This window comes from Mustela putorius, unplaced genomic scaffold (genome assembly GCF_011764305.1).
Source record: "Mustela putorius furo isolate JIRA1106 unplaced genomic scaffold, ASM1176430v1.1 tig00000430_pilon_pilon_pilon, whole genome shotgun sequence".
NCBI lineage: Eukaryota > Metazoa > Chordata > Mammalia > Carnivora > Mustelidae > Mustela > Mustela putorius.
The window spans coordinates 3,413,072-3,432,647 of record NW_025421377.1 but is presented as its reverse complement, the minus strand read 5'-3'; the positions used below and the strand labels follow the sequence as shown (position 1 = coordinate 3,432,647).

The window sequence follows — 19,576 nt, the reverse complement described above, 5'->3', positions numbered from 1 at the left end:
ACCTGGCTCTTAAATTAGTTTTGTAGGCATTTGGCATAGGAAACATCTCTTACCAAACACACAGATGGTCTTTCCATTGGTTGACTGAAATTACATTTTAAGGTAATACGTATTTAAATCACTAGGTTTTGGCATATTTACTTAGAAGCATAACTTATCATTTTATAGATGAGTCTTATGTGCTGGCAAATTGACTCAGAATGCAAAAGGAACAGCCAAAAATGAGCGTTAATGTATAGTTCCTTTTTTCATTTTTTTTTCCCATTTTCCATTTGTCACTTTTGATCTTCTCTTAGGAAAACTGTCCTGTTTATATGGCAGCATGGAGATTATTGAATATCTCTACTCTCAAAATTACATTTTTCATGGTATACAGAAGTCAAGACTTTTTAGGAAGAAAGAAATCATGCCTTTGTGCTATAATTTTTCTACCTTGCTTGACCAAATTCATCATTATTTTGATGTTTATGTCTGTTGGAAATAACCTTTTCTTCTGTCTTCAGGCTGTAGAGAGAGAGATATGTGGGAATGTCCATCCAATAAGCAATGTTTGAAGCATACAGTCATCTGTGATGGGTTCCCCGACTGTCCTGATGGCATGGATGAGAAGAACTGTTGTAAGTGGCTATTGCTTTGGTCAACACAACTTTGTTTATGTTAAACACTGATTAATGCTCATTTTGAGTATAAACTAGAAATTTGGAAATAAGTATCAGATCTTTTTGATAAGTATCAGATCTTTTGATTAAAACTCCACTTACAGAAACACATGCAAGGACATAATCAAGCTATATAAATTATATTCACTGTGATACTATTCCAGTGTTATTTATCACATGGAGGAATTAAAACACTCCAAATGTCCAAAAAGAGGGGACATAAAATACAACCATAAGATGAAATAATATGCAGATGTTAAAAATCAGTTTAAAAGAATAGTTCCTCGGGACGCCTGGGTGGCTCAGTTGGTTAAGCAACTGCCTTCGGCTCAGGTCACAATCCCAGAACCCTGGGATCGAGTCCCGCCACATCGGGCTCCCAGCTCTATGAGGAGTCTGCTTCTCCCTCTGACCTTCTCCCCTGTCATTCTCTCTCTCACTCTCTATCAAATAAATAAATAAAATCTTAAAAAAAAAAAAAAACTTTAAAAAGAATTAAAAAATAAAAATAAAAGAATAATTCCTCCTGGGTTCATTACATGTCATTAGTTGAATGAAACAAAATATAAAGTATTATGTGCACTATTGTCCCAAGTTTTTAAAGTACTCATGTCTGGAATATCACATAAGGATTCACTCAGATTGGCCAACTTTGAGAAAGTTTCCAGCTAGCATTAGGGGTCTTTGTATGGATTAGAAAATATACCATCTCTGCAATCTGTTTGCATGGAGCACTGGGTGTGGTGCAAAAACAATGAATACTGTTACTCTGAAAAGAAATAAATAATTTAAAAAAAAGAAAAAAGGGAAAGAAAAGAAACTGGCTCCCGCAGTTGTGGGGGCTGTCAAGTTGGAAGTCTGTAGGGTAGGCCAGTAGGCTGTATATTCAGGTAAGAGATGATGTTGCAATCTTGAGTCTGAGATCTGTAGGGCAAGCCAGTGGGCTGGAGACTTGGACAGGATTTCACTGTTACAATCTTGAGACAAAATTCCTTCTTTGGACAATCTCAGTTTTTGCTTTATTCTGGAGGGTAACCTGTTTTATTTAAAGTCAATCAACTGTAATAAAAAATATACTAATCTTTTGTGCTGATAAAAAGAAAAAATATATATACCATCTAAATGGCCAGATGGAAAAAGAAGCACCCCTTTGGGAGAACCAATTAGAAAAAAGATGCTGTTTCCTTCAGGTTGTCCCTGTCCCAGGCTAGGATGCATGATCTGGGCAGCAGGGTTTGGGTGGGAACCGTCTTGGAAAGCACAACCCATGAAATGGTAGGCCAAAACTCTGATCTTGGGTCCCATGTTTACTGTTGGACTAATAACTTTACCCAGACAAAAGTAATTCTAGTTAGAAAATGTCATGTCCCAGTGACACTAATCTGGGTCTTCTGGGGCTGTGGGGACCTGAACAAAATCAGCTTCCCTCAAAAAAGGAGAAAGAAAGGAAATGGATATTAGGTAGGCTGTTAAAGGTGTCACTGTGATTTGTTTCTTTTTCTTTTTCTTTCTTTCTTTTTTTTTTTTTTTTTTTAAAGATTTATATATTAGAGAAATAGAGAGAACAATCAGGAAAGGGGCAGACGGAGAAGGGACAGGAAGAGAATCCCAAGCAGACTTCCTGTTGAGCGCGGAGCCAGACACGGGCTTGATCTCATGACCCCTAGATTGTGACCTGAGCCAAAAATCAAGAGTTGGATGCTTAACCAGCTGAGCCACCCAGGCGCTCCGACAGTAGAGATTTTTAAAGAATAAACATTATCCATGCGTGTGGACAGAGCTCGCTTCCATCCTGTGGTCACTTCATTCTGCTCAGCCCCAGGGCTTGGCTTATGCCACTTCAGACTTTGAACCCTCGTTTCTCAAGTCCTGGAACTTCTGCGGCTCTGGGTCCCACTTTTTCAGTCCTAGTGTGACAAGAAGTAGATGACTCAGTCACTTGGAGATGGTAGCCCTGTTTAAGGGCTTGCTATTGGTAGGGACTGGCACCCGTGGTATGAGTTTTTACCAATTCTGTTATTCTGTCTTGATACCTGTTTGGAGGCCCCAGGAGCGCAACTTTCCTTCCTTCCACACTCCTGCGGACAGAAGATAACGTGCATGTTAGCGAGAATCACACCCATTTCTGAAATGTTTCCGTCCTCTCGCTTCTTGTTCCCGGTGCCAGCGTTTTGCCAGGACGATGAACTCGAATGCGCAAACCATGAGTGTGTGTCCCGTGAGCGCTGGTGTGACGGGGCAGCCGACTGCGTGGACAGTTCTGACGAGTGGGACTGTGGTGAGCTGCGTGTGTCCGCCATCGGCCACACACTCTAACACCCTTCAGCCATTTAAGCTTAATAAATCCTAAATGACTTCACAGAGTTTATTAACCAATTTCACCTGTTTTGTTGAACTATGATAAAAGCTGGCAGCAATGGTTCATATATGTTGTCTCCAACTCACAGAACATTTCTCCCTAAGTTATCTTGCTGTTTGAACTGTTTATGTGGCAGATGTTTTCACATCTGGGTTCAAATTGTTCTGACTGTATAACTACTAGAACAATTTTTAAACTCTTTGCTATCACCCAGCTTCAACGATGACTAATATTCTGTCATTCCTGTATCATCGACACCTCCTGAATAGGATATTAAAGTGGGTCTTCCATCTTCCTTGTAGTCTTGCTCCAGATCCAAATGAAATGAGTCTAGTTCCTCACAGGGACAGGACTTAAAGACATCTCCTACCCGTACCTCCCGTGTTACAATTTGTAACCTTGAGCTTGATTAGTTCTATTGTCCTGCACTCATCTCTCTCTCCCTTCACTGGGCTCTTCGTTCAGTCCTTTGCCTCATCTGGCCCCAGCACGATCATCATTTGTGGTCTGATGAATTGCACAGTGTTTCTCAAGTTACCTGTAGTGTGTTAAGTAGAGAGGAAGCCCTTTTATAAAATGGGAATTAGCACATATCCCAGATGAATCCTAACTTACCATCGATTTCATAACCTTGCCTTCTCACATGTTTTCTTGAACGGAAATGATATGAATGAAGGTACCACCAGCTCTTTATAATTATGCAAATCATTGGGTGAACTTCATGGGATCGGGCCCCACCTCTGGTTGTCTTCTAACTCCTAAAGGAAAGTTAAGGACTGTCCATCTCTTTCACTAGAGCTAGTGGCTCTTTGAGGGCAGAGTTTCTGATTCATTTTTTCAGTTTTCCACCACCTTTGCAGAGGGCAAGCACTCACCAAATGGTTCTTAATTAAAATAAATAAGAACAAATGTATGCAAGTGAAGCGAAAACATGTAGAGTTCGCATTTGGTTTCCTGAGAAGAAATGCTTTCTAATTACGGTTTTCCTTTTTTTTTTTTTTCTTTTTTGTTCTCCTCAGTGACCCTCTCCAAAAACGTGAGCTCCTCTTCGTTCCTGATGGCTCACAGATCTGCCATAGACCACCACGTCTGCGCGGACGGCTGGCAGGAGATGTTAAGTCGGCTGGCCTGCAAGCAGATGGGTTTAGGGTAAGGTCAGTAGTTTGTAGCACTGATGAATTTCTCAGGGGACTTTGTGGAACGTGCAATAATATCTTCCATATGAATGCAGAGTGAGTGAGTGCTCTCAGATAGAGCCCTCCAAAGCATGGGAAATGAACCAGGTGAGAGGACCGCATTTAATTACAGGCACCTGCTCTGGAGAGATTGGGGTGAAAACCGGCTTTGGTAAAGCCTCCCACTACAAGTAAATGAAGTAATTGTATTTTAAGTACTTCTGAAAAGAATTTGTAAAAGCACGAAGATGGTCTCTTCCGAGGAACTTGGATGAGAAAATCTTGAGATTTTTCTCCCAAGAGCTTATTGAAAGTTTCTTTTTAAGCAACACACATTTTTTAATATGTTGAGAAATAGAACTTAAAGAAGATGGTATTTGAGTTTACCCTAAGTAATTCAGGAAGTATAAATCAGGAAATAGTTGACTATTTTTGCTCCTTAGCAGAATGAAAAGACACTTGCTCTGGCTTTGATACAAACAGACTGAGACCCATACTTTGAAAGTTGGATAACCTGCTATTTTGTGGGATTTTCTTTTTCAGTTCTATTGAGGATGGAAAGCAATAATTGAGGTCTTAGATGTATATGTGGGTGTGTATATTCATTCACATATTTTTTCTTTTCAACTACTGATGTGTGTGAGAGTTGGGGGAAAGGTGGAAATGATAGAAATAAAAGATAAAGGAATTTTATAAAATTCTAGAATAAACAAAATTGAGTAAATGTCATTTCCCAGGATTCCACTGAACAAACCTGAAACAATTTTACAATAATGAGTGATCCAGTTTTGGGATAGCAACTAGCAGCACATTTGTTTTCCCAGTTTGAAAAATGACCTAAATCCCAGTATCTTTGGCCCATTTTTCCCATGTAAAGTCCTACATCTTTGGAAAGTTGAGTAGCTGATGCTAATTTGTAAGTAAAGAGCTTTAAACTTGGCCAGAGTGGAAAAATGATATTTACCAAGATCCATTAAATTATACTTCATTTTCACAGCCTCCTTATGGTGTCTAAATGAGATGGATGTGATTATGATTACAGATAAACGAAAAGCCTTTTGAATGAGGTTGATTTAACTCTCACCAAGACACAGGTTCTTTCTTATTTTGAAAACTTGATTACTCATAATGATTGACAGTTCTACTGAGAGTTTTGAGGGAGAGTTGCAACCACAAAGATTTTGCCAGCAGAAAAATTCTTTTGACAAGCCACTCTGTTCTATTGCAGATAGAAGGGATCTTATTTTAAATGTTCTCCTTGATATTTCTTCTACTTTTTTGCATATTGGATTTACATTTTTTATTGTGATAAAGTACGCATAACAGAAAAACTCAGCATCTTAACCATTTTGAAGTGCAAATTCCATGGCATTTAGTATACTCACCAAGCTGTGCAACCATCTCCATCATCTGGCTTCTTTGACTTAGCATAATGTTTTTGTTGTAACTGTGGATGAGCACGTTGGTCCTGTTCGTGGCCAAATAATATTCCATTGCATGGCTACACCACGTTTTAAAATCTGTTCATCCGATGTTGGACATTTTGGTGGTTTCCAGCTTTGGCTATTGTATGCGTATTGGATTTTTTTTTTTTTTTAATTCTTACTCTATTTGTTCCATTTGTTGTTATTTCAATATTTAGACATTTAAAATCTAAAAGGACATTTCGATTTTTTTAAAGATAACTTTATTTTACTAAGACTAGGAAAGAGTAGGAAAATCTGCGAGAGCAGTGTAGCTGGAAAACCAGAACCACTGTTTGACTGAGTTAATGTGAAAGTAGTCTTCCAAGGAAATGAGTAGGAAGGGTAATCTTAGTATTTTTGTACTTTTTGATTGCCCTCAAGTTTACTCTTCAGTTTACTTGGGTGGGTCATGAATGGAGAGAAATCTGGAGAGCCAGGCTGGGGCAGGAACCAAGATAATGAGCAAGATCAGGCCATTAATTTCTGCAGTAGAAATCTGCTGTAACCACTGTCCCTGGAGATCAGCTGCTGTGCTGCAAATTCACAGATTTTGCCACTGATGCCTCAAACTCTAAGTAACCCTGTACTTTGAATCAGATTCAGTGTCCCTACCGAAGAGCCTGTCTGGCCATGACTTGTCATTGACCGACACTCCAGCTGCCAGAGGGAGGGTTGAAGGGAATAGCTTCTGGAGTGGGGTGCCTGCCTTTGTGCCTTCAAACATACTCCACATCAGAAACCTGAGTCTATTTATTTATTTTTTAAAGATTTTATTTATTTATTTGACAGACAGAGGTCACAAGTAGGCAGAGAGGCAGGCAGAGATAAAGGAGGAAGCAGGCTCCCTGCTGAGCAGAGAGCCCAATGTGGGGCTCGATCCCAGGACCCTGGGATCACGACCTGAGCTGAAGGCAGAGGCTTTAACCCACTGAGTCACCCAGGCGCCCCAGAAACTTGAAGTTTAAAACACAACCCCAACTAATTCTATTTAGTATCTCTTTCCTATGGTTTTTTTAAAGTATCTGCTGATGGGTCTTGACCTGGAGTAGGCATTGTATGAAGGAGGCAAAGGTGAATAACATCCTCCAAGACCTTATAATGTAGCGGGGATGATAGATGAGGAAACAACCTAGAATCTAAAGTTGGGAAAAACTCCCAGACTTTTTGTCATCCGAGAATGTTTCATGTAGGACATAGCACATGACTTACTGCTTAAAAGTACATAAGCATAATAATCAGCTCTAATATTATCTTGATAGTATAATATACATTTATTGGGTCATTCATTTATTAATTCAGTGAACATTCATAGAGAAAAGCATTGTAGTGTATTGTCCCAAACTAATATACTTTAAATCAAATGGGGGGAGGGTCCCTTTTGGAGCTAATTCATCAAAAATGCAGGTCTACACCAAATGACGTGTGTTGCAGGGCTTCTATTGAAATGCTTTCCTGATAAGGGCAGTCAAGGGAACACCTGCACTTGGAGTTGTTCAAACCCGAATTATGCCTTCCATGTCTAACGGCGCAAATGCTCGGCTCTCAACTAAGTGCTTGCCCAAATGAGAAGATTGAGGGTACTTTGCTGAATCTGAAATACTTTTTAACCCACATCTCCAGATATCTTGAGTTCACCCCAGCCTGGAATTATGATAGCTATTTGATTAGACAAGGATATAAATCAGCCCTAAGTTCTCCTGACAGTATATTGACTTTGCTACCTACACGTCCAGTATTAAAAACATATGGACGTTTATTTAATCAACAAAACAAATCAGAATTTAGACTGCCCTCTAATACTTGGCAAATGCTCAGTTGAGACATCTGGTATTTGAGGAAGTTGGTCTAAGAGAATGTGATTCTTTATGTCTCTTGGCTTCATGAGCTTTATCTCTATATAAAACCAGATCATCTGGAAATAGGCTATTCTATTTTGGCAAAAATTCCTTTATGGGGTCAGTTGCAACATGATTTTATTCCTTAATCTTTTAGAGTTAATCAATAGAAGCAACATCTTCCAAAGAATGTTTCTTTGTCTTGGGCAAAACCACAAAGATAGCCTCAATTATGTTACCTAGGAGTCCCTGATGTAAGGATTTATATTGGACTTTTTTTTCCCTAAAGTATACTCCCAGGAAAAAGCTTCTAACTTCAGATTCCATTTGTCATGTAGGGACAGTTTACTTATTGATGGACTTACATGAAGCTCAAAGACAGACTAATCCTCTGTACTCGTAAATCTAGCTCAGATTGATGGTCCTATGCATGTAAACCATAGAAAAGAAGCTCAAAATCTTACGGTCTTTTTTTTTTAAATTGTGATGTAATTCACATGCCATAAAATTCACTCTTTAAAGTATACAATTCCATTGTTATATATTCACAATATTGTGCAGTCATCACCACTGTATAATTCCTAAACATTTTCAATTTGGAAAAGAAACCCCATGCCTCATCATAATCCCTCCCCATTTCTCCTCCCTAAACCCCTGACAAACACTCATCTACTTTCTGTTTCTACGAACTCGCCCATCATGCACACTTCATAAAAATATAATCATATACCCTTTTTGTCTGGTTTATTTCACTTAGCATAATGTTTTCAAGGTTCATCTGTGTTTTAGATTATTTGTTTATTTACTTATTTGACAGAGAGAGAGAGAGAGATCACAAGTAGGCAGAAAGAGGGGGGAAAGCAGGCGCCCCACCGAGCAGAGAGCCTGATGCGGGGCTCGATCCCAGGACCCTGAGATCATGGCCTGAGCTGAAGGCAGAGGCTTAACCCACTGAGCCACACAGGCATCCCCATGTTTTAGTATATATCATTGCTTCATTATTGTTTATGGCTGAATAATATTCCATTGTATAGGTATATCCACACTGATTATCCATTTTTCAATTGATGAATAGTTGAGTTGTTTCCATTTTTTGGCTTTTATGAAAATGTTGTTAAAAACATCCATGTACAAGTTTTTGTGTGAACTTGTCTTCAGTTTCTCTTGTGTATATACTGAAGGCAAGGGTAGGAGCAAGAATACTAGTTAGAAGGCCATCAAACTAGGTGAGATATTTTGGTGACTCAATCAGAATGGTAGCAGAGAACATAGTGATAAGTGGTTTGATCCTGAATATATTTTAGAAGTAGATCCAATAGGACTTCCTGGCAGATTGGATGTTAATTGGGAATTGAGAAGAAACAAGAAAGAGGCATCAAGAGTGAGTGAAAGGTTTTTTGATTAAGCAAGTGGGAAGATGGTATTGTCTAAACTGAGATGCGGAATACTGTAGATGAAGCAGGTGTGGGGAGAAAGATCAGTTCTGTTTTGGACATGTTAATTTGGGGATGTCTATTAGACATCGAAGTAGATATGCTTATAAGGCTTAAGTCCAGATTTTATTAGTGAGGTTGAGCTGGAGCTATATATTTGAAAGTCACCTGGATACAGATGATACAGACTTATGGGACTGGTGACATACCCAAGAGTTTATGTCTAAATCAAATTTAGACAGAGAATATAAGAAGACTAAGAGCTGGGGGCGCCTGGGTGGCTCAGTGGGTTAAAGCCTCTGCTTTCAGCTCAAGTCATGATCCCAGGGTCCTGGGATCGAGCCCCACATCAGGTTCTCTGCTCGGCGGGAAGCCTGCTTCCTCCTCCTCTCTCTCTCTGTCTACTTGTGATCTCTGTCAAATAAGTAAACAAAATCTTTTAAAAAAAAATTAAAAAAGAAGACTAAGGGCTGAGCCCTAACAAGTGGGAGAAGAGAAGTAGTAAAACCAAAGGAGATGAGAGAGGATAACCCACAGGGTAGGAGGATGTGATATCCTGGAAACCAAGGGATGAAAGTGTATCAAGGCAAGACAGTGGTCAATATGTATCAAAAATTGCTGAGAATTCAAGTAAAATGAGGACTGAAAACTGACTGTTGGTTTCAGCAATGTGCATGTCATTGACATTAACAGTTTAAGTAGAGTGAGTGGGGCAAAAGCGTAAGAGATAGTGAAAGGAAAGAAATAAAAGATAGTATAGAACTTTTTGAAGGGATTTTGTTGCAAAGAGATGTGAGCAGTGGTTGGGGAAAGTGGGGTTCAAGATGTTTGGTAGCTCCATTTCCCTGGAAGCACTCAGTTTCCCATGGATAAATTATTAATAGAGACCTGCCATCATAGGAATATCATGTTCAGTTACTATTGAATGTTTTTGTTTCTCCAGATTCATTTGTTAATTCCTAATCTCAAGTGTGAGGGTATGAGGAGATAGGGCCTTTGGGAAGTGATTAGGTCATGAGTGTGGAGCTCTCATGAATGGAATTTGTGTTCTTATAAAAGAGATCCAGAGAGCTCCCTCACCCCTCCTACCATGTGATGACACAGCAAGAACGTGCACATCTATAAACGAAGAAGTGGCCTTTTACCAGACACCAAATCTGCCAGGACCTTGATCTTGGATTTCTCAACCTCCAGAACTGTGGGAAAAAAATTTCTGTTGGCTGTGAACTACCCAGCCTTCTCAGAAGCATGAACAAATTAAGGCAAAAGTAGATCTACTTTCCGTCAAAAGTCTTCTTTCATTCCACCTATTTATTTTTATTTTTATTTTATTTTATTTTTTTAATTAAATTTATTTATTTTCAGCATAACAGTATTCATTATTTTTTCACCACACCCAGTGCTCCATGCAATCCGTGCTCTCTCTAATACCCACCACCTGGTACCCCAACCTCCCACACCCCCCCGCCACTTCAAACCCTTCAGATTGTTTTTCAGAGTCCATAGTCTCTCATGATTCACCTCCCCTTCCAATTTACCCAAACTCCCTTCTCCTCTCTAACCCCCCATGTCCTCCATGCTATTTGTTATGCTCCACAAATAAGTGAAACCATATGATGATTGACACTCTCTGCTTGACTTATTTCACTCAGCATAATCTCTTCCAGTCCCGTCCATGTTGCTACAAAAGTTGGGTATTCGTCCTTTCTGATGGAGGCATAATACTCCATAGTGTATATGGATCACATCATCCTTATCCATTCGTCCGTTGAAGGGCATCTTGGTTCTTTCAATAGTTTGGTGACCGTGGCCATTGCTGCTATAAACATTGGGGTACAGATGGCCCTTCTTTTCACGACATCTGTATCTTTGGGGTAAATACCCAGGAGTGCAATTGCAGGGTCATAGGGAAGCTCTATTTTTAATTTCTTGAGGAATCTCCACACTGTTCTCCAAAGAGGCTACACCAGCCTGATGTGGAGAAAGGGGAACCCTCTTACACTGTTGGTGGGAATGCAGGTTGGTGCATTCCACCTATTTTTTTAAATCAGATAAGTTTAGATGATTGTCCCCAATTAGTGAACTCACCATAAACTAGTTTATCTTTCTTTAACTTCATATCCCTTTAATAAGCTCCTTCTCTTTCAAGTCTGGCTTGTCCTTCATCCATGTTCCATAGGCACATTCCTTCCTGCTTCTACCTCTTTGTCCATAAATGTCCATAGATTTCCTGTCCAAATCCTTGGGCCTCACTCAGGCCCTAAGACATCTGTGAAGACTTTCTCATCTACATGATGTTTTTTTTAATCTGTGCTTCCTGTGGGACATAAACATTGGCATTACACAATTTCCCTCTTAATTCTATAATGCCATATATTCTTTTTTATTTTTATTTTTATTTTTTTAATTCTTTATTTCCCAGAAATATTATACAAAGTAGGATTGGCTACTCTTAATTGTGTGCCAGGTTGTTCCGAGTCCTTAATATGTATTAACTCAATTTGTCCACGTTATAATCCTGTAATAGATGTAGTGTTGTTACTTCTATGGATGAGGAAATTGAGGCTCAGATCAAGAAATTTGCAAGGTCACAGAAAAATATGGTGCCAGGATGCAAGTCCAAGCAAAGGCAAAGGGCCTCTTGGATATGATGAGTAGGTCCCCTACGGCACCCAGTTATTCAATAAACATGACCTGATTGATGTGGCCAGCCACCTTCTTACACATAAATCCCTTTTAGTCTTTGTGTGTATGTGTGTGTGTGTGGGGGGGCAAGTCTTAATACCATACCACCTCATGATCTTATCATTGTGGCATTTTTAAGTAGACAGTAGTGAGGAGGTGTAGCAGTGGGGGAAAAGTCATCATGCAGGCCAACAAGAGAAATGTTTTTCACTTTCTGAAAAGTCACTTATAGTAATAACGAGGTGCTTGGCATAATCTAAGTAGAAGTTAGCTGAAGTAAATCCAAGGTGTTATTTTTCCTTCACATAGAGGCTTCACAGTTCTTCTAGCAGATGTGTAGTTTGGGCACAGGGAATTAGATCCTACATGTTTCCAAGAAGCTGCTGGTTGAGTGATTGCCTGGGTGAGAACAAAATCACAGAGTCCAGTATGTGGCTGTACAGGTCCCTGGAACATGCTAATCTGGGGCGAGGAAGAAGAATAATTTTCCTGAAAAAGTGCTATATCCTAAAAGAAGTAAAAGTGTTTTTTAAGTTCTTCCATGAGACCACTGGGTATGAAGCTTAAATAAACCAAAGGAAGTCTATCAGTTGTCCTGAAAGCATTTCCATATGATCGCTAATAGCACACTCTGCTGAGAATTTGGATATTTGTTAGCAAGCTGAATCTCAAATTGTGTCACTTGAGTTAATGAATATTTTATGGAATGAAAAGGAAACCTCTCAGTGATGTAGAGAAATTCACCATTTTTAACTAGAATGGAACTATATGGGATCCTGAATTAATCAGATGGATTTTCTACTCTCTTACATTCCATTTTGTGCTAAAAAAAAAAAAAGTTTATCATTGGAAAATAGATTCATATCCTGATTTTTAAAATCAAAGATGGTTCTCCAGAATGAAGTACTATCAAAACTCAACATTTAGCAAAAAATATTGGGGCTGATTTGAACAAGAAAATTCTAGAGTGGGAAGAATCAATCTCCATAATATCTCTGAGGGCCTTGGATTCCCCAGTCATCATAATGATTGTAGTATTGTCATTGGACGTGAATATGAGTAGTGAGTCCTGGGAAGTTAAGAACACGATTTACAGCTTGAATGATCCATCAGAAATTGACCAACGAGGTTTGTCTTATTTCTGTTAGAAGTCCTTATATGGCAGCTTACTTGTTCTGGAACATAAACCAGAAGACTCCTGGTTCTGACACGTTTTGCATATTGTCTTTCAAATCTACTGAGATCTGGCTTGCTTTTACCTCCAAGGCAGGACTGCTGGTCACTCATCTTATTATCTGCATGACAGACCCACTGGCCTTTTTAGGCCTTTTCTTAGTATTTATACAGTTTGGGCTCAAAATCCAGTTTCTTACTGTGGCCTGTAGAACACTGGCCCCTGCCTCTTCTTTTTCTTAGCATTCCCTGCCTCTCCGCTGAACTTTAGACACACTGACCCATTACTGATGTTCCAACTGCAAACTCATTTCCTGCTCAGGGGCTTTGCCTCGCTCTTCCTTCTGCTTGGAGTGTTGATCTGTAGACTTCCACAGGATCACCTCCATCTCACCATTCCTGCTTCAGCTAGTACATCAACGACTTAAAAAGGTCCTTGGCAACCCTAATTGAAGCAGCTTTCACCCTCACCAAGTCTCTGCTTATTTTGTTTTCTTCAAAACACAGTATCAGGAATTATTTTTAACACATTTGTAATTTGTTCCTCTTACTAAAATAATAGCTCCTTGAGGAAGGGGCTTCACCTAATACAACACCGTTGCGTTGTCTCCCTTTCCGGTCTACCTTATTAACCCCATAGTCCTCAGTGTTAGCCTTTGCACATCTGTCTGCATCATTTGTTTACGTTCTGCTAGGGTAACGTTCCTTCTGAGATCCAACTCACTTCATAGCAAAAGCCGCTTCAACACTCACTGATTAACCCAATGTTTCTTTCATAAACGTCCAATCTAATGTCTTGTCTTCAGATTTTTACTTAAATTCTAGTTAGTTAATATATCATGTAATATTGTAAAATATGGAAAAAAGATAAGTCAAATGCATACCAATTGTCAAAATTTGAGCCTCTAAGTTCCAGATACCTTTTCATAGCATGATTTACATTATATACATAGTTATAAAATTTAAAGCCACATACATATATATATATTCTTGATGATATGTAAACTGGCATTAGTCTTTCAAAATATTGATCAAAATTAAGTAAAATAATTTGATCATAATTTTTTGATCAAAATTAAATTTTGATTCAGTACTTTTATTTATGGGAAATTATTTTTATTTTCAGGAAATTATTTTTATTTCTATGAAATTATGAATGTAGGCGGAGGTGAATAGTTAGGAGCGTTAACTGCTGCTTTTTTGTTATAATAAGAATTAGAACTAACCTACATGTGCATCAATAGTGGATTGGCTAAGTAAGTATATGTACAGCCATATAATAGTTAACACTCGGGAGCTATAAAAGGAACAGTGCGTGTGCTGGTAATGAAGGGGGACCATGTGGTGTTTAAAGTCTTAGGAATGGTACTCTGGCCTCAGACCACAGGTCATCTACTCACTATGTGACTTTGGGCCAGTTACTTACTCTCTTCTTGCCTCAATTTTTTCATTTCCAAAATAGGGATTAATAATGCCTACTTTCCAGCATTGTTGAGAGGATTAAATAAGGTGAAATGAGTTCGTCTTTCAGTGCAGTTGACAAATGTCAGCTATTATTATGGAAAAGCTTCCAAGATAAATCACTAAATAAAAAATATATCAATACAATGAGTATAGACTAAAAAAAAGAGTATGTATATGTGAGTTATAGCTAGAGCTTGGGAAGGACACTCTAAATTTACAGTGGTCATTTCTACACATCTGAGATGGGAAGAGTATTTTTTCATCATATAATTTTTGTTTTTTTCCATATATATTACTTTTATAACCTTAAAATTATTTAAAGAAAAATAAGAAAGAAGGCAATCACACAGTTGCTCAGATCCTGTATGATGGCAGACATAGAACCATATGGGTTCACTGATATTTTTTTAATGAGCCATAGAATGGCACGTCTGGTGCTGAAAGATTTATTTTTTGTGTGAGAAGCATTCTAGGGCTTAAGAGTTTCATGGAAAACTAATTTTTATAATGACATCCCCCTCTTCTTGATGATGGATTTCTTGTATTTTCCACCTGACATAACTAAGAGATTCAGACTAAATCGCCTTTCTTGTTGGAGGTTAATGAATGAAATGCAGAAACATCTCAGGTGCAATGGTCTGTGGAGACCTTTCTCAGGGCCAACTGAAGGTGCCTTGTGGGTTGAAAGACTGAAGTGTCCTTTGCCATGATTTCTATCCACCGTCGTGTAAATCCTACTCTGAGTGTCCTTTGCCATGGTTTTTCTATCCACCATTGTGCAAATCCTACGCTGAGCAGACTTCCTTGTGTGAATCCCTTTTGCCCTATAAATACCCACTTCAGGAATGACTTAATTAAACAACAGATCTATCTTCCTTTGGCTTTTGGCCAAGTGCCTGGATTTAGGAGGCCCTCAAGCTCTTCGACACTAGAAAGGAATTCTCAGGATGCAGGTATCGGGAGGAACACCGTCAGTGGTGTTCGTGACCTCTGTCTGACTTATGATCTCTTTCCTCTCACCTATGTCTCCACACACAAAAATTCTGAGATTGACAGAAAGCCAGACTCTCATTTGGGTCAGGGAAACAGAACTCTTCATTTTGCAGCAGGTTTTGTGAAGTCTTCAGTCGTCCCACCGTCCATTCAAGTTCCTGAATACATTTCTGTCTTGTGGAACACTTCTTACAGTGTGGTCAGGGTTCATGCTCTGTGTTTTAAAATCAAATGGTTAGAATGCATTCCTGAAGGGCTTTGCCTTGTTTTTTCTTTGGCTACTCTGTCATCAAGTGTTCTCTTTAGAGGACTTTCCTCTTTTATAAGTAACAGGATTTAGGGAAGGTTTGGTTCCTTTGTTTTCTATTATGAGATTATATTAGTTTTTAATTAATAATCAGCTGAAATGTTCATTTTTCTTTCAATGCTGTGGAGTCTAACCTTGCTTCCCTTCTTGTGCCTTCCCACCTGCCCTGCCCACCCCTTTTTTTGAAAAACGGCATGCCGTTATTGGAAAGAAAAGTCACTAAGCCTGCAAACTTGATGCTACTACAACTTCAGGATTTCCAAGTTCATTTGAGCTCTGAGTGCTGCCATTTTTCTCACTTATCTTTTTTTGGGGGGTGGGGGTGGGTGTCATAACAGGTATTTGCACTCATTGACAAGATGGCAAAATCTAGATTATAAGCATGTAGTTGAATACATGAATAACATGTATTCATGGAAATTCTTAGGAAATTCTATGTGATGCCTTTAATAACTTTTAAAATTTGAATTCGATTTAGTTAACATACAATGTATTATTAGTTGCAGGGGTAGAATTTAGTGATTCATCAGTTGCTTATAACACCCAGTGCTCATTCCATCACGTGCCCTCCTTAATGTCCATCACTCAGTTACCCCATCCCCCACCCACCAGCTCTCCAGCAACCCTCAGTTTGTTTCCTAGAGTTAAGAGTCTCTTGTGGTTTACCTGTTTTCATTTTATTTTATTTTTCCTTCCCTTCCTCTGCATTCATCTTCTCATTCATCCTTGATACATTTCTCCAAATATTTCCACCAGGGAATGAATCCATATCATACGCCCCTGCCACCCCCAACTTTCATTGAAGGAGCTTACCTTTTACTTGAGAAGAAAGATAGAGGCTATCTGATTTGAATTTTCTACTCCCCTCCAGCTTCAGCCAAATACAACTTTCCTTCCAGGTTTGGAGGCATCTTTCTTCCTTCTTATCTAAATTAATTCCTCCACCTCTCTTACCCTTGGGCGTTAGGTGATGACAGTCCAAATGGTTTTCTGCAAATATGGATTGCCTAAAAGAACCAATTATTTCGTTTAGAATAGAATATTTTACACAAAACCTGAATACTTTTGAAACTTAAGGTTTTAAATCTTGGATACAGTGTAACTGTATTTATTTGAATGATTGAATGAGACATTCACAGGAAAATATTGATAGAAGTTTACTAAAATATAGGTAAGAACAAAATAATGTTAACTGCCATCTCTATTTTCTAGGGTTTTTTCTTAATTTTTAGTACATGAAGATTTTGCAGTATGTTCAAAAACTTCATTATAGTTTCATACTGTCCAAATAGACACTAAGTGGCCATCAATTTCCTATACTTTTTTTTTTTTTTTTTTTAGTTTGTTTACTTTATTTTAAGGTATTGCTGCACTGCAAGAAAAGAGGAGGGAAAAAAATCCCAGGCAGATAAACTAGTGTCCTTTTTGTCATTTCTGCCCAAAGTTGCTCTCATTTTTAAGATATTAGAAATTTCACGTCATATACATTAAAATTCTAACAACTCATGAAGTTCAAACACATGTCAGTGGAGAGAATGATTACAATTGCTGTAACCATTTGGATCTTTATTGCTTTAGTATACTTACAGTAGCTTCCTCTCTTGCTCATCACATTCCATGCCACATTTCCATTATAAATTTCCCTCTTTGAATATTGACTTATAATGCAGTGCTTTTTCTGAAAGACAGTGAGTACTAAGGAATGAAATTGTCTGGTGAAAGATCACTGTACTTTGAATATGTCATTCTTATTTGTCCTTATATTAGAGAACCATCTGTGACTGAACTGGTCCAGGAACAGGAGCAAGACCAGCTGTGGCTGACATTACACTCCAGCTGGGAGAGCCTCAATGGGACCACTTTGCATGAACTGCTGGTAAAAGGGTAAGACCCCTTGCACAAGAGCTGTGCAGAGTGGATTATGGAGCAAGAGTCTATCATCAGGGACCTCCTCCTGTTTCTAATTTAAGATAATCCAGATTTATCAAGTCAATAAAGAACTTCCATCGAATGGTGATTTGCCCTTATATTTCAACACTGTTTGGCTTTATCTCTTCTTTCTAGACATAGATCATTTTTTCTCTTGCTAACTATATGTTTTTTTAATGCTGATTACAGAAACTATCTTGGGGAAGGAAAAGGAACCTGGGTTCTAATTTGGGAGTTTTTCCCACATCCTATTCAAAGTAGATTCTCCTATCTGCAGTTCCCACAGTTGCTACATGAACTAGTTAGCAGGGAATTGAAGTAATGAGAACTGGTCAAACTTGGACAGTCTGAGGGGGAAAACTGACACAAAATCAAGTTATAATCAAGCAGCCTTGCAAGTATATTTCTGAAAATTTTCCCTAAAAAAATCATGACACCTTGAACAAGGCTGTCTCCCTTGTCCATGGATGTGGATATGGGGGTATGGAGGGAAATCGAAGGAATTAACACCTATTTAGTGGTTATTACATTATAGGGTCATAGCTAGAGAATATTAAAATAACTTGATCAAAACTCAGAGCCCACAGTGGGCTCTCAACTCAAACCAAGTTAATCTGATTCCAAAGCTTTTAATAAGTGCTAGATAAACCACTTAAGAATTTCAAAGAAGAAATTGAAAGGTAGGCCTTTTCTCTTTAAAATGTCCTGAAAATTTCCCCATAGACCAAACTCTGCAGCCAAATTTCTGAAGTACTTCCTTCAAAACAATGACCTGAATCTTTCAACAGAGTGATCTGTTTTCGCAAATTGCAAATACCAGAAAAGACCTTTTAAGCTTAGATAACATACATATGTACATTTCATGTAAACTGGGAGTTGATAGAACTGGTTCTACTGGCTTTCTAACTAGATTTGTGATCCTGTATAACCACAATTTCCTGTAAAAAAATTGGTACAAATAGCTATTGCTGTTTTTTCCTATTTCTACAAGTTGTGATTTGGGGATCTAACAAATAACTAATTATTGAAGCATCTCTTCTCTGCCAGGTTCAGTGCTAGGTTGTGAGGGGTTGTAGGAGGGAATGAGGGAGAGAAAGGCCCTTGTCTCAAGGAATCTATACTGTGTAGGTGGACAGAGAGACCATAAGCTAGTAAACAAAATGAATTTCAGATATTAGGAAATACCACAGTGAAATTAAGGATAACAAGATAGAGAGTAAGGAGAAAACAGGACTTTAGGTTGTGGGAAGGCAAAAAGCAGACATGCTTTTCCTGTATTGTATAATTTATTGATACAAATAATTACACATGCCTCCATGCAGATTTAGCAAGAAATGAAATTACAATAAATCCTTAAAAAGGAATGTGGACATGACATATTTAGGGATTTTTTTTTCCCTGAGAAATCTAGGATTCTAAGGGTATTGTAGTATTTTTGACAGTCCTAAAGTGTCTTTTGTTTTTTAAATTTATACTGTGAATAAATGCTTTGTGATTGAAAGAGAACTTTGTGATTGAAATTTAATGAACCCTGAAGTGAGTTCTCTTGTGCAGCCACATTGATCCATGTTTAAACATGGCCTGTGTTCTTACCTTTAAAGGTTAACTATGATTTTTAGAAGGGTCTTTCTTTCCTGAAGTTACTTCCTGTTAAGTTTTACTGAGTGGTTCTGATCCCAGCATCTAGAGTACATGAAATAAATTTAACCCCCTTCTTTCTGTCAGCCAATCATAGATCCACATTTTACTATCACAGGTCTCATCAAGATTTTTTACCAGTTTAAAATTTAGTTCCTTTGTCTGTTTTCTAACTTTCGAAGTAATATTTTCTGTCAGATTTCTTGTACTTTTGGACATCCACACTCTCTCTGTGATCATAAAAATCTGACATGCTTCTTCCTCACCAAGGATTCTAAGAAGTAGCCTAATTCTCTCACCTTCTTCTCGCTACTTTGAAAAATCATGGTTTGAGTCAATATTTTGGGTCGTGCTACCAGCCAATATGAGGGGGGAGACTTCGCTAACAGTAGTTTTTTTTCCCACCCAGGTGAAATTATATTATGATGATATTAAATAAACTAAAAAAGTGTACACATTT

At 38.4% G+C, this 19,576-nt stretch overlaps 1 protein-coding gene across 3 annotated transcripts in view; it reads left to right on the top strand.

Annotated features, from left to right (window-relative positions):
- The window catches only part of CORIN (corin, serine peptidase), a 246,751-nt gene that overhangs the window by 202,069 nt on the left and 25,106 nt on the right, over positions 1–19,576 (top strand). For all 3 annotated transcript variants that reach the window (XM_045079705.1, XM_045079704.1, XM_045079706.1), the window contains exons 14-17: positions 504–617; positions 2,827–2,937; positions 4,038–4,167; positions 17,317–17,433. In XM_045079705.1, the coding sequence (XP_044935640.1) occupies positions 504–617; positions 2,827–2,937; positions 4,038–4,167; positions 17,317–17,433 (472 nt within the window). The remainder of the gene's footprint in view (positions 1–503; positions 618–2,826; positions 2,938–4,037; positions 4,168–17,316; positions 17,434–19,576) is intronic.